Genomic DNA, 14101 nt, shown 5'->3' with positions numbered 1-14101 from the left:
GTTCCTGAAAAACAAACAATGGTGGCTTGCAATGTTTAGTGTTTGAAGCAACGATTTATTTAAACAGTGCATATAGACAGTATAAACAGTGTATACAGACTTTCAAAGTACAAACACAAGGTTGGCTCCACAGTGTCTTAGTCAAAGTTTTCACTTTGTGTCCTCGTTCAACAGATTTTCTTTCTTTCTTAGCAATTAACGTGCATTAGTCTGAATACATTTCTCGTTGAAATATTGAACCGATGACAAAATTCCGGGTCAAGTCGATTGTAATCCCTTGTTTTTGTTCCCACTAATGACAAAGTCCGCGAGTGTTTACACGTGACCACTCAATACAGAAATAAAGAAATAATCGATTTATGAAGGAGTCGGCATCAGGTATCCTAGCACACGTGACCTAACTGAGATCTGACCTGATCGTGACCTGAGCTCTCTCCCTGCCCATCGACAACAACAACATGCTCCGGATACGATGATCGCAGGCTTTACTTTCGGTTTTGTTTTCTGCCGTCGTTCTCTGTATCGCTTCCAACATCAGCTGACGTGGATTCTAGTCACAGGCGATGTGTCAGGTAACATGGCAGTCTTTGCTGACTCTAACTTGACGGAAATGTTGACTTCTTTCCCAGGTAGGCTTGCAACTTGTTTCTATTTTGAGTAACAGTACAATTTTTAAGCACAGTGGACAAGGCTGGACATAGCCGTTAACTATTTCCATTTCACACACGGAGCTCGCAATATCCCCTAATCACAGGGAATGTGCATGTAGGTGCTGATTGGATTTTGTTATGGACTGCATTCCGATGAAGACATTTACCACGTACAGAATAGACACTAACGAAACTCCTCTACCATCTGACCATAGGGCTACTAAAACTCGAAAAGCGATCAATCAAAATATTTTATAAAGAAAATTACAGTTTGATTTGCGGGAATTTCCGTTATTATTTCCGTTATTAGTAATTCCCTTCATGTTTGCAAAACTGTGTGTAAAACACCATTCTGATGAAAATTAACACGTTATATAGTATTCACAAAGGCCAATAAATAAATAAAAAGCCTTTTATTACAAGTTTACTACCACGGAGTTAGGGGTAATGTACATACCTAAGATTAACAACCAGAGAAACACTTTTGTAGTAAATCTTTCAGAGATATTTTTGATTGATAAAAATGTTCGACAGATTATCGCTACCAATAGACTTTGTAAATAACTTATTTGGTGGAAAATAATTCAAACAGTCACTGAAGGTTCTGAAATATGGAAGTCTGCAAGATCTGGCTTTGGCCTGAAATTTTTCCTAATATTTTAAAAGTTATCTCAAAGCTTTGAATGTCAGCATCCGCCAGCATGGTCTTAAGAAAAGTTGGCTCCAAGCTATCTTTTATAGCAAACACAAACTACTACAATGTTTCTGATTTAAATTAGAATTGTACAAGAATGATTTACAGTATAATTTTTAAGGTTTTCCTGAAGTTGCAAAAGACAGACTCCCTGTACTCAAAACTAATTCTATATTTAAAAATGTTTCTTCATGAAAGAAATGGAATTTAAACTTGATTATCTTCCTCATTTAATGTATTGGTATTTTAAGGTTTACAAGTCTACAAAATAATGTATTTACAAAAAAATGAAATAAATTTGCACAATGTTTTATACACAATTTCTGTTGGAGTCTTGTCTGAAAATATTGCTCCATGTTGCTAACTCAAGTTCAGCCTTCTTGTTATTGTGAAATCAGTAAATAATTCTAAAATTAAGTTAATGCAATATTTGTCTTTAATTTAACAACTGTAGAAATGTGCAGAATCTGAACATTTTTAAGATATTCATTATAAATTGCTGACAATAAAGAATACTGTACAATAGTTCCTCCATGGATTAAAAAGAAATGATATTTTGGAAAGAAAGAAACTTACTTGTATATAGAAGAAACCATGAACTCTAATGTATAGCGTCAGTTTCAATATAATTTAAATAAATATAATAATTTTACTTATTTTTGAACGCCATTGTGGACATTTTCTTTTAACAAGCTATAGATATTTTTTATTTCTAATTAACTATGACTGCCTGTATTACTTTCATTTCTTATTACGATTCATAATTTTTCTGATTTGCTAGTGCGTCGTGACCGACAGTCAGCAGTCGAGGCCTTGCAATATCACGGTCGAGTGGTCATCGTTGGCGGTCCAAAGTCAGGCAAGACATTTCTTGGCCACGCCCTATTACGTCATTTCCGCTCAGAATTTGATGAGCACACACTTTGCAACACCTGGAGATTGCAGGAACATTTACAGGAAGGCAGAAAATGCATTTTGTTGATGGACGGGATACTTGGGGAGACTTGTGTCAACATGGAAGAATACAAGGCCTGGCGAACGGTGCTTCCCAAACTGATGGAGCTGACAGACACAGGACAATGTCTGGTAGTAGTCACGTGTTACCCTCACGTGCTGCTGGAGCTGCAGGCTCTAGAGAAAGGCAGCCACAGTTTCCTGCTGCAAGACACTTGCACAGTGAGTCTCAAGGAGATGGCGGAGGATGAGAGGAAAGAAATGCTGTACGACTTTCTTTCTGGCGTCGACATGATGCAACACGAAAAGCACGCGCTTGTGGAGCGAGTGTTGAAGGACGACATCAGCGGCGCCACCTTCCCGTGGTGCTGTGCGCGGCTTGTGCAAAGGTTACACAACTCGTCTCTTGACGACCCCAGCGATGTGTTTACCTGCCCTGCCGAGTCGTACGTCACACTGCTGCACCGCATGTTGATGGATCCGACACACGGGGAGACCGTGGCGGCCTTGTTGTGTCTGACGATGATGGGGCTCAGTGGCTTCCTTCACAATCAGCAAAGGACGGAAAAGGCACTCAAAGATCTCGGCTTTCGAGGTTTGTCATCACATCTTCTTGAGAAAAATGCCAGCTTTCTCAAGAATACCTTCTTGTCCGATGACTGCTCAACATTTTCCTCTCGCGTTCTGTACGATGCTGTCGGTTTGGCTTTTGGTCGATCGCATTACCTGCCCGCATTAATCAAGATATGCGACATGAAGTTCCTTGCAATGTATGTTGGTGTCGGTGAGGAACATCATGAATCATTTGTCACCATCTCCATGAACTCTCCACATATTGTGCATCTGATGGAAAGAATCCTGTCAAGCACTGCCGGAAGTAGGCTGCTAGAAGTTACTCAGTACTTATCACTTCAAAGCAAAGAGTTCTTGTGTAAACTTGAAGAGTACAGTCGCTCTAAGAAAACTGGAATAAGACAATTAGTAAAATCGGTGGACACAGTACATAAGTTACCTCTGTTGTACTGGTCAGCATGGACGGGCTGTGATTGGCTAGTAAACTGGTGTCTGGACATCAGCATCAAGGAAGGGATGGTCCGACCAAGTCTGTTGGAGTCTGCCTTTGTCTGGGCGCTTGCACAGAGAAGAAAATGCCAGAAAACCACCCCGAGAGATGATTGCAGACTCATACAGGCAGTAATGTTGTTTCAGCTGGAATGTGACAATAAAGTTGCAGATATCAAATTGCCTTTTCCTGACAAAAGTCTTCTCTCTGAACAGTTTAAAGTAGTGTACGATGAGGTCACATCTTGCACTAATTTGTTTTACCTGGGTGATCAATCTTTACTTATTCCGCCATCTACACTGACTATGGACAGGAAAGGCGAATCACTTCACCTTAAATTTGGCAGCAAGCAGGTATATCTGGCTCTAAGACTACTGTCGGACACACTAGTGAGTCAGGTTGACAGCAAAGGTAACACACTACTGCATGTCGCTGCAGAGGCCGGTGACGAAGATGTGGTTGACATCGTCGTAAGAAGTGGAGCATCACTCACCGCCAGAAACAACATCAACCTCACGCCACCTCAGGTGGCACAGAGGCCAAATACAGGTGAGAAACTGAACAGATGTTTCAGAGAAAGCAGTGGCATGCACAAAGCGTGTGAGACTGGTGACATTGTCACTGTCAAACGTCTTCTTTGTTGCGGTGCGGGTGTGGAGGACAAAGGTGACAAAGATGGCACTCCACTGCATGCAGCTTGTCTGGGGGGTCACACTGACATTGTGAGTCTTCTCTTAGAACTGGGGGTCAATGTGCACGCTGTAGACAGAAACAGGTCCACTGCCCTGCACGTGGCTTGTGACAAAGGTCGCAAAGACATCGCGAGTCTCTTGATCAAACATGGCGGTGATGTTCACGTGACTGACACCGCTGGCCGCACGCCTCTTCACGCAGCCTGTCGTCATGGCAACAAGAAGTGCGCGTCCCTTCTCCTGGCGCATGGAAGCGACATTGAAAAGAGAGATAACCACGGAAAGACATCCTTGTTCTTGGCTTGTTCCTTTGGTCACACTGAGCTTGTTGAGATGTTGATAGACTCCGGCTCTGACCTGAGTGTAGGGCTTAGGAACGGAGTAACTCCACTCCACAAAGCTGCTGTTCAAGGCGATGTCAACATCGTCGAGCTACTGACTGCCCGAGGCGCTCGTCTAGATGCTGTTGATGACGATGGAAGGACCCCTCTTCTGGCCGTCGTTCAAGATCGCGGTAACGCCCAAGAGAACTGGAAGAGGACAGCAGAAGTACTTGTCAGAACAGGAGCCGACATCAACGCCAAAGATGCGAACGGCAGCTCTCTTGTCCACTATCTTCTCAAAGATGGTGACAAAGATGCTCTTGACTGTTTGTTGGAGCTTGGGGCTGACATCAACGCTAAGGATGCTGAAGGTTACACTCCTCTACACATTGCGTGTAGAGAGGGCAAGAATGATGATGCCATTTGGTTGACAAAGCACGGCGCTGACCCAAAGGTCAAGGATACATTTGGGTACACCGCCCTCCACTGGGCATGTAGGTGTAACCATATGAACATCGTGCAAAGCCTGGTCTCACATGACAAAGCTCTTGTGACTGAAACGACCAATAATGGGGAAATTGCCCTGCACCTGGCCTGTATAGATAACAGACTCGCTGTAGCTGAAATACTTATATCAAAGGGTTCAAACATAAACGCGAAAGACAACATTGGTTTTACACCTCTTCACACTGCCTGTGTACAAGGCAATGAAGTTTTAATTAATCGCTTAATTAAAACAAGGCCGGATGTAAAAACGACGACTGTCGAGGGCAAAACACCTCTGCACATTGCCTGTGAAAATGGCCAGGGAACCGTTGCAGAGCTATTAATAGACCATGGCGCTGTTGCCAACGCAACAACCACAGAGGGTCAAACACCTTTGCACTACGCCTGCAAGCATGGCTATGAAGACATCACAGTTCTACTGTTAGACCACGAAGCTGATATCAACGCCAAGTCTTCAGAAGGACAAACAGCTCTGCACTTCGCCTGTCAACAAGGACAGAAAAATATAGTAACTATACTCCAAAACCGTGGAGCTGACATCAATGCTCGGTCCACCAAGGGTGACACGCCTGCGGACTGTGCTCAGAGAAATGGTCACATAGACATAGTCAGCATGCTGAATGGCACTAGCTGCAGCAATGTCAGTCGTGAGGATGACATCAAGACTCCAGTCAGAAACAAGACAAATACGTGTATGAAGTGATCAAACGATTGTTAGATAAAACACAAACTGGTCCAAATGCTTTTTTTAAAAAAGTACGTTGCCACTGAAGTGTCTTTCCCGAAACATCAGAAATAATTTAAGTAAAAAATTATTCTCTCCGACATACCTCTCTCTCTCTGTGGATCTGAAACACATGTTTACAGGGTTGACCGCCGGAGGGTTTCTTCGGGTACTACGGTTCCTTCCACTCTCTCTCTCTCACACACACACTCTCTCTCTCTCTCATGTGTGTGTGCGTGCTTGCGCGTGTTGGCTATTTTTCTAAATGAAATTCTGATTTACTTTTCCATGTCGCTGACATAGTGTATGCACATATCAATTCACAATAACCTGCGCGTGTTAATCTATTATTATGAACTCCGTGAATATAAAATTACTTGTATACTTGTATTTCCACTGAGCTGTGATTAATAATGACACGAGTTTATGTTGTTGTTATTTACGGCATGTGTGTAAAGAGTCATACATGGGGTGAATGTGAGTACACAAGGCACACCCTAGGAAAGTATACTGCAAACAATGACCACTCACTAATGTGGTGTCCTGTCAACTTTTTCACAGATGTCACACAAAAGACATCATTCATAGACGAGACAACACGAGACCTACCATAACTCCCTACAGTCAGATTAGTATGTTCTTATTGTCTTTATCATAATGTTCGTTCAATGTGTACCTTTAGGTCAACGATAAAATGGTTAAGTTTCTTGGAAGAATCACATGCACACAAATACTTGCAAACACCAGCGGCAGCTTCTCTCTTCTTGCTTACCTCCGGTAGACCAGATATCTCCACATCTGCTGCATCTTATCAGAAGCTGAGTAGAAATACTGAGTCTCCTAAAATAAATGTGACGAAAGCGTCTGATATGTCTTCTTACCGGTGACTGATTATCACTCGTGAATTTAGACTGAACTTTGACCTCACTGTAATTCTCGTTTATTTCTCTCGGGATGAGGTTCACGTTTAAAACACTCACTGTTTGGTGTTTTATCTGGGTTTCCTGGTTTCCTCCTGACAGCTTTTCCACATTAGTGGAAAGTCGTTGTTAGGTCGAAACACTTTCTTTATTAAATCACTTACTAAAATCAATCATTCCAAGAACAAGCCCACTTCTTGAGAAAATATCTGAGGTCGAGGAGGGTTATGAACACGTCCGTTATGCACTCATTAGTCCAAAGAGCTTTTCTGATTTCTTTGCTTTCCTTCTTTCTTGTGACACGTGATCAGCCTGTGATATCTAGGCCAGTAATGAATCTGTATCTCAATATCTGCTGTCTCTTTTTTCAGAAGATATCATCTGGTCACACAGGCCCCAAGGACACTTTCTACTCATCAGCATGCTGTGGCTATCACTTTCATTTCGTACTTTGTTCGATGTACGCTATCCTGATTACCTGTACAAGAACCTGACCAAGTGCCATTTAATGTTACACTTCCTGTTTTTCTTTTCTGCTGGCTGACAAGTCAAACTGGTTAATTAGTGCGACGTGATCTGCAGCTAGCAGCCGCAAGGTTTTTTTTCTACTGAAACCTCTGATGACAGTAAGTAGTGCAGGTGAGCTGAATGCGCTGTACACATACCGACAGTAAACCTTATAACAAAGGAACACAAGCACCGCAGCAAACAAATCGCACGGACGAATATGAAGAGCGAGAGGACAAGTTCGCTGGCTGATTAAAGATTTAAGAGTTCAATGTTTAATCCGCACTAGAAAGCTAAAACCGTAGACACAGTCTACAGCCTACACAGTGTCTCCTCCGAAGCGCAGCACAGAGAGATGTCTCATTCGTTCACCCGAACTGCTTTGTCAAGCGGGTGTAGCATGCACTTTTTTTCACCCGTGGACGGCGTCTAAAAATAGCTTCTAACTACAGCGGGCTTAGAATGTAGTCACACCCAGCATTTCAGTTCAAACCATCATGGCGTTCTTCACCGACACTGCATTTAATGGAAACTCATTCTCGACTTCTGCTCCAGGTAGGCAAGTAATCTGTTGGATAATGTGTGTAGCTATTTTCTCATGCATCTTAGACAACTTTATGGCTATTCAACGTGACATAAATACCATAATGGTCAATACAGACTGTGTCAGAGGCTCCCAACCCTTACAAACCGCTTCACACAAGGATGAGACCTAACTATGTAGCGGTCACGGTTGAATAGTTCTCGAACATAAAGATGAATGCATCGCTATCGTTCTTTCCTGAAGTCGACTAATGACAGTAGAATTGTTTTCTCTTGCTCTATCTTACACACACACACAAACACATCAACACGCACACGCATTACCTTTCACTCACTTTTTTCTTTCCCTTTCTGTCCCTCACATCAATGGATATGCAAAAGCAGCAATACTTATTTCAAGATCTGTATTAACAGCTATATTACAAGCAATAATACTGATAGTGTATGCATTACAAGTTTATTTGCTGCTTTTGAACGGAGAGGTACATGTGTACACTAGAGCGACCTTATGACTCAAATCAGACATCTGAAGCAAATGTTCATTTCCAAAGTTTCGAAGCAAATTATGGTCCTAAGGCAGTAACTATTAATAACTTGTAATGAATACGACTTTTCTTGTCTTCTAACCTATTAACATTTGTTACTAGTGCGTCGTGACCTGCACCCAGCAGTGACGGCCTTGGAGCAGCATGGGAGAGTGGTCATCGTCGGTGGCCCTAAGTCAGGAAAAACCTTTCTTGCCCACGAGCTCTTATATCACTTCCACCCCCGCTTTACTACCCACATCATCTGCAGCACTCAGGAGTTAAGGAAGCACCTAAACGAGCAGAGACCACGCATCTTGTTGATGGATGGAACCCTTGGTGAGGTTGGTGTGGACATGGAGGAGTACAAGGTGTGGCGAGCGCTGCTTCCCAGGCTCATGACGTGTACAGACGTCAGGCACTGTCTGGTAGTGGTCACGTGTTACCCTCACGTGCTGCTGGAACTACAGGCAATGGAGGAAGGCAGCCACAGTTTCCTGCTGCAAGACACTTGCACAGTGAGTCTCAAGGAGATGGCGGAGGATGAGAGGAAAGAAATGCTGCACCACTTTGTCTCGGACCTCCCCATGACACAGCAGGAGAAGCACGCGCTTGTGGAGCGAGTGTTGAAGGACGACATCAGCGGCGCCACCTTCCCGTGGTGCTGTGCGCGGCTTGTGCAAAGGTTACACAACTCGTCTCTTGACGACCCAAGCGATGTGTTTACCTGCCCTGCCGAGTCGTACGTCACACTGCTGCACCGCATGTTGATGGATCCAACACACGGAGAGACCGTGGCGGCCTTGTTGTGTCTGACGATGATGGGGCTCAGCGACTTCTATGACAATCAGATAAACGCACAGCGCACACTCAGTGAACTCGGTTTTAGAATCTTATCAGCAGATTGTCTAGAGAAAACCGCCAGTTTTCTGAAGAACTTTATTTTGTCTGAAGACTACAGGACATTTTACTCCCGTGTCTTGTACGATGCCGCTGGTCTGGCTTTGGGTCGTTCACATCGCTTACCAGTTCTACTGAAAGTATGTGACATGGACTTTCTTAACAAGTATGTCCGTGTCTTTACTGAACCGTCTAACCTATTTCTTACAATTACTGTAAATTCCAAGAACAACGTGCATCTGATGGAAAGAATCCTAACAGATATCACGAAGGGAAAGCTGTTTGAGATTTCTCAGTACTTGTCTCTCCAAAGTGAGTTGTTCTTAGAAGCTCTTGAGAAGTACAATCGCACCAGGAATAACGGAGAAATACAGTTAGAACAAGCAGTAGACAGCGTGCATGGTTTGTCTTTGTTGTACTGGTCAGTGTGGACCGGCTGTGACTGGCTAATAGACTTGTGTGTGGACATCAGCATCAAAGATGGAAAGATTCCGCCAGGCCTTCTACAGTCTGTCTTTCTTTGGGCTTTGGCGCACAGAAATAAATGTCCCGAAGATCCAAAGTGTAAAATTACTTGCACATTTGATAATCTGAAATCAAACGATTTCTTAGATGTTTCATCAACTACTCTGCCTGTTCCTGTAAAAACACTACGTTTACCAGCAAGGTCTGAAGCAGTATATTCACTGGTTACATCTTGCACCGAACTAACTTACCTCGGTGATCCGTCTTTACCTATACCGCCATCTACATTGTTAATTGACAGAAAAGATGATGCGTGTCGCCTGGAGTTTGGGAACAAGCAGGTGTACCTGGCTCTAAGACTGCTAACAGACACACAGGTGAGCCAGATAGACAGTGAAGGTAACACATTGCTGCACGTTGCTGCAGAAGCCGGTGAAAAGGATGTGGTCGAGGTCGTTGTGAGAAGTGGAGCGTCTCTCACCGTCAGGAACAACAACAACCTCACGCCGTATCAGGTGGCACAGGGACGCAATAGAGGTAAGACTGTTATGGGAATTGGCAATGATCAAAAGACAATACTCAAAGCTTGTGAGGACGGCGACATTGTGACAGTCAAAGTTCTTCTCTGTTGTGGTGTGAGTGTGGATGCCAGAGACAGCGATGATCGAACTACACTGCTTGCAGCTTGTCAGGGAGGGCACACCGACCTTGTGAGTCTTCTCCTAGAGGTGGGCACCGACAAACTCATTGATTACAATGCCATCCAACTGGCTTGTGAAAACGGCCTTGAAGACATCGTGATTCTCTTTATCAAACATGGTGTTGATCATCACCGTGACTCGCCTCTTCACGTGGCCTGTAGTGAAGGCAATACTCAGTGTGTGTCCGTTCTTCTGGATTATGGGGCAGATATCAATTGTACTTCATATCTTAGAAGGTCACCTCTGCATAATGCCTGCCAGGATGGGAAGACAGACATCGCAGGTTTGCTACTAGACCGTGGAGCTGACATCAATGCTTTGGAGTATTATGGCGAGACACCTCTCATGTTGGCCGTCCGCAGTCAATCGGCAGAGACTGTCGCTCTGCTGCTACAGCATGGAGCTAACCCAAATATTATGAACACTTATTGTGAGACACCTCTGCACCTTGCCTCTCATTATGGGATAACGGAGATTGTTAGTCTGCTGCTAGAGCACGGGGCTGACATCAATGCTAAGAATGAACATGGCAACACACCAGCAGACCTCGCACAGATGCGTGGCTACACTAAGACGGTGCGTTTGTTGTTGCAATGGTCTAACCTTGGTGATGTAAGCTCAAGGATCAACACATAAAGTCAAGTAATAAAAATCAAGTCAGACTACAGAAGTAGACACTAATGACAAGGTAGTTAACAGTGACATCGGGCAGGAAATTAAAGTCAGCAAAGAACTTTCTCGACGAACGATGTCCCAAATGAAAACTATTAAAAGAGTTTTGCCTTTATATTTAAGAGCTTTTGTCTTCGGTACCTTCAACAGCAGAAAAAATTTAAAGGGTCAGTAAAAAACGAAACAACTCTGATGAAAAGACACTTAAGTCATGAACCGTTAAATTGTACAAGCATTACTGATTGATAACAAGTAATGAAAACAGCTTTGGTTAACACCTGCGCCAGCTTCCCGCTACCTTACAATTAGACACACTCATAAGTTGATCATTGATACCTATATTTGTTGTGGGAAAAGACGTCTTTTTGATCTGCATCACAAGTTTAAGAAAAATTTTGACATGAAGTGTTGTACCTGATGCATTTTGTGGATCCAAACACTTTCTGGAGTATATAATGATCCTCATATATATATCAAAACCTTTACAAAATGTACTATTATTTTGAGCTAGTGAAAATATATGTGCCTATATGCATATAAATTCATAGGATGTTTTACCCATGAATACCTATGCACATTACCTTAATTGTGTCATTTATTAAATGTAGGTTCATCAAATAAAAAAATCAAATAGGACAAACAAGAGTCACTTTTTGGGAGTGCCTTCTACACCGTGCAATGATTCATTTACTCCACATCTTTTTTCTGTGTTCCCAGCAAGCAGTATTGCTCGTGGGAGAAATCTTTAGTGAGAACACATTTATTTATCTTTTTCAGAAACAGTTTCATTTTGTTTTATCTTAAAAAGCATTGTAGTTTATTTGGTAAAGACTTTTCATATTTCACGCGTTACTTTTCCTATTATTTTATGCAATGAACTATCGGCTAGTTCAGGTAATGAACAGGTATAATTGCTAGCACAAAGCACGCACATTGGGACTTCCTTAGTTTTCACGCCACAGTTTGCCACTTCATATTTAAGTAACAACATTAGAGAAACATTCACGAGAGCTTTGCAGAGGTTGACGAGGTTGTTACAGACGAGAAGAACATCCAGCCGGGAGCAGATGATCAGTTGAGCCATGCATAATAGAAGTATCATATCATCATTAAGTGTGAAACTTAGCACTCCCTCCTTGTATCTTTAGTGTCAAACTATGTGAAATTCTGTGTCAGCTACTATGTAGATTTGATGGTGCAATGTGAACTTGTAAAACGCATGAACTGTTCCTATTCCTTGTGGGACGTTTCTTTTACTTGTGGATATGGAAGAAGGCGGAGTCCCTAAAAGCCAGACTCTACTTTGATGTTTCATATTCTATTTTTATATATTCTTATATTCTATTTTTATTGTAGCTATATTTTGTAGAAAAGTAAAAAGCATTGAAATAATCATAATAGAGAATATCTTTTAATAACAATGCAGTGTGTGTGGACATGTGTGAATGGCCATGTCAAGATAACCCCTTAAATTTAATACCCTATACCTATAGGAAGGAAAACCCCTAACTTTATTTGTATCTCTTGGCTATGACCTCTGTAGCTGGCTGCGAACCTTTATGTTACCTCTTTAGTTCGCAGCTAGAGGCTCGATGTGCACCTCAGGGCTGACTTTTATGTCAGTTTTGAAGCTTTCAGGTAGACTAATGAAAGATTTAACAAATTTAAGAATTCTCGTGCACTCGGCCACTTGACATTTAAGGGACATGTGACACTGAAGAGACGAAAGGTAAACAACAAAATGAGAGAGAAATGAAGCGTGGCGATACAGCGGATGCACCATGTCTACAATAACAAGTTACACACTTGCACCCATGCAAGGTGTTAACCATGTGTACACAGTTCACCAAACAACTCTTTCGTCAAAGAAAACATTAGTTTTCCACATGAAAGGAGAAGAGGTGAAGGCAATACTTGGCTCGACGACACACAGCGCCAAAGTCAACAAGTACGCGGGCACAGACATAGCATACCCCGACACCATGTCTCTCTTGTCACCCCAAACATTTAATCTTCCTGGGTCTTGTAACTCATATATTCCGCGTCTAAAATTAGTTTGTACACCCGGGTCCTGAATGCAATCATAGCTATTACAATCGGTGCACCTTTGCGACGTCGACGACATGGGGACTACACTTAAAGGTAACCAAATTCTAGTGCCTTGAATTATTCGGTTTTTTTAATGTCATATGTTGTTTATCCAACAACAATATACAAATACATATTAAATGAGAAGAATGAACTTTTTAGAACCTCCCACACTGTCACGGCAAAATACTTGACATAAGGTAGTATTCCTTCTTGAATCTGTGTAACATTGCGCGAGTGAGACACTTTACTGTCCTCCTCTTATAAATCAGTTGTACACAAAGTTTTTCTCTTTATCTCGCTCGCGCGCTCTTGATTCACTCCCTTGGTCTGAAGCCTTTCTCCTTTCTTCTATCAATCGCTCTCTATGTCACTGCATGGCGGTTACCTGAACACACGCGTTATTATCGTGCTGTGGGAAACTAACCTTGTATGTAGTCAAGCTGGAAAAATGCCAGTTCCAACCTTAATTGTGTTTTTTCTGTTTTACATTTCAGTATTCTGCAGGGAATTAAATTACTTTTTTTTAATTTATCGTGTGAAGCTTACACTTAAATTAATACTCTAACTAATATAATTTGTCTTTAGTACGTCGAGAGCTGCAGTCAGCAGTATCAGCTTTAGAACGGCACGGAAGAGTGGTCATCGTTGGGGGTCCAAAATCAGGAAAAACATTTCTTTCTCAAGCTCTGTTACATCACTTCCGCCTATGCTTTTCCCCACACCTCATCTGTAATGCTCGAAGTTTAAGGAAGCACCTTCCATGGGCAGAGAAAGGTGGACAACGCATCTTGTTGATGGACGGAACCCTTGGTGAAGTCGGTGTGGACATGGAGGAGTACAAGGTGTGGCGAGCGCTGCTTCCCAGGCTCATGACGTGTACAGACGTCAGGCACTGTCTGGTAGTGGTCACGTGTTACCCTCACGTGCTGCTGGAACTGCAGGCAATGGAGGAAGGCAGCCACAGTTTCCTGCTGAAAGACACTTGCACAGTGAGTCTCAAGGAGATGGCGGAGGATGAGAGGAAAGAAATGCTGCAGCACTTTCTCTCGGACCTCACCATGACACAGCAGGAGAAACACGCGCTTGTGGAGCGAGTGTTGAAGGACGACATCAGCGGCGCCACCTTCCCGTGGTGCTGTGCGCGGCTTGTGCAAAGGTTACACAACTCGTC

The 14101-nt window shown here is 42.8% G+C and overlaps 1 protein-coding gene across 1 annotated transcript; it reads left to right on the top strand.

The window, feature by feature from the left end:
• The first annotated feature begins 21 nt into the window (after positions 1–21).
• Positions 22–11684, top strand: LOC112575637. The gene is made up of 4 exons (XM_025257613.1): positions 22–629; positions 2126–5584; positions 7503–7589; positions 8225–11684. The coding sequence occupies exons 1-4, from the start codon at positions 473–475 to the stop codon at positions 10801–10803; spliced, it is 6282 nt and encodes a 2093-aa protein (XP_025113398.1). The 5' UTR covers positions 22–472; the 3' UTR covers positions 10804–11684.
• The last annotated feature ends 2417 nt before the right edge of the window (positions 11685–14101 follow it).

Source organism: Pomacea canaliculata, linkage group LG11 (assembly GCF_003073045.1).
Source record: "Pomacea canaliculata isolate SZHN2017 linkage group LG11, ASM307304v1, whole genome shotgun sequence".
Classification (NCBI taxonomy): domain Eukaryota; kingdom Metazoa; phylum Mollusca; class Gastropoda; order Architaenioglossa; family Ampullariidae; genus Pomacea; species Pomacea canaliculata.
Note: the sequence above shows the minus strand (reverse complement) of the source record. Positions and strands in the feature narration are given on the sequence as shown.

What these genes read in the sequence shown, in the direction of transcription:
- LOC112575637 (XM_025257613.1), top strand. Translation starts at nt 473, where the DNA reads ATGATCGCAGGCTTTACTTTCGGTTTTGTTTTCTGCCGTCGTTCTCTG. An exon ending in GACAAATACGTGTATGAAGT is followed by an intron (nt 5,585 to 7,502) that starts GATCAAACGATT and finishes CTTAGAATGTAG; the next exon opens with TCACACCCAGCATTTCAGTT. An exon ending in ATTCTCGACTTCTGCTCCAG is followed by an intron (nt 7,590 to 8,224) that starts GTAGGCAAGTAA and finishes ATTTGTTACTAG; the next exon opens with TGCGTCGTGACCTGCACCCA.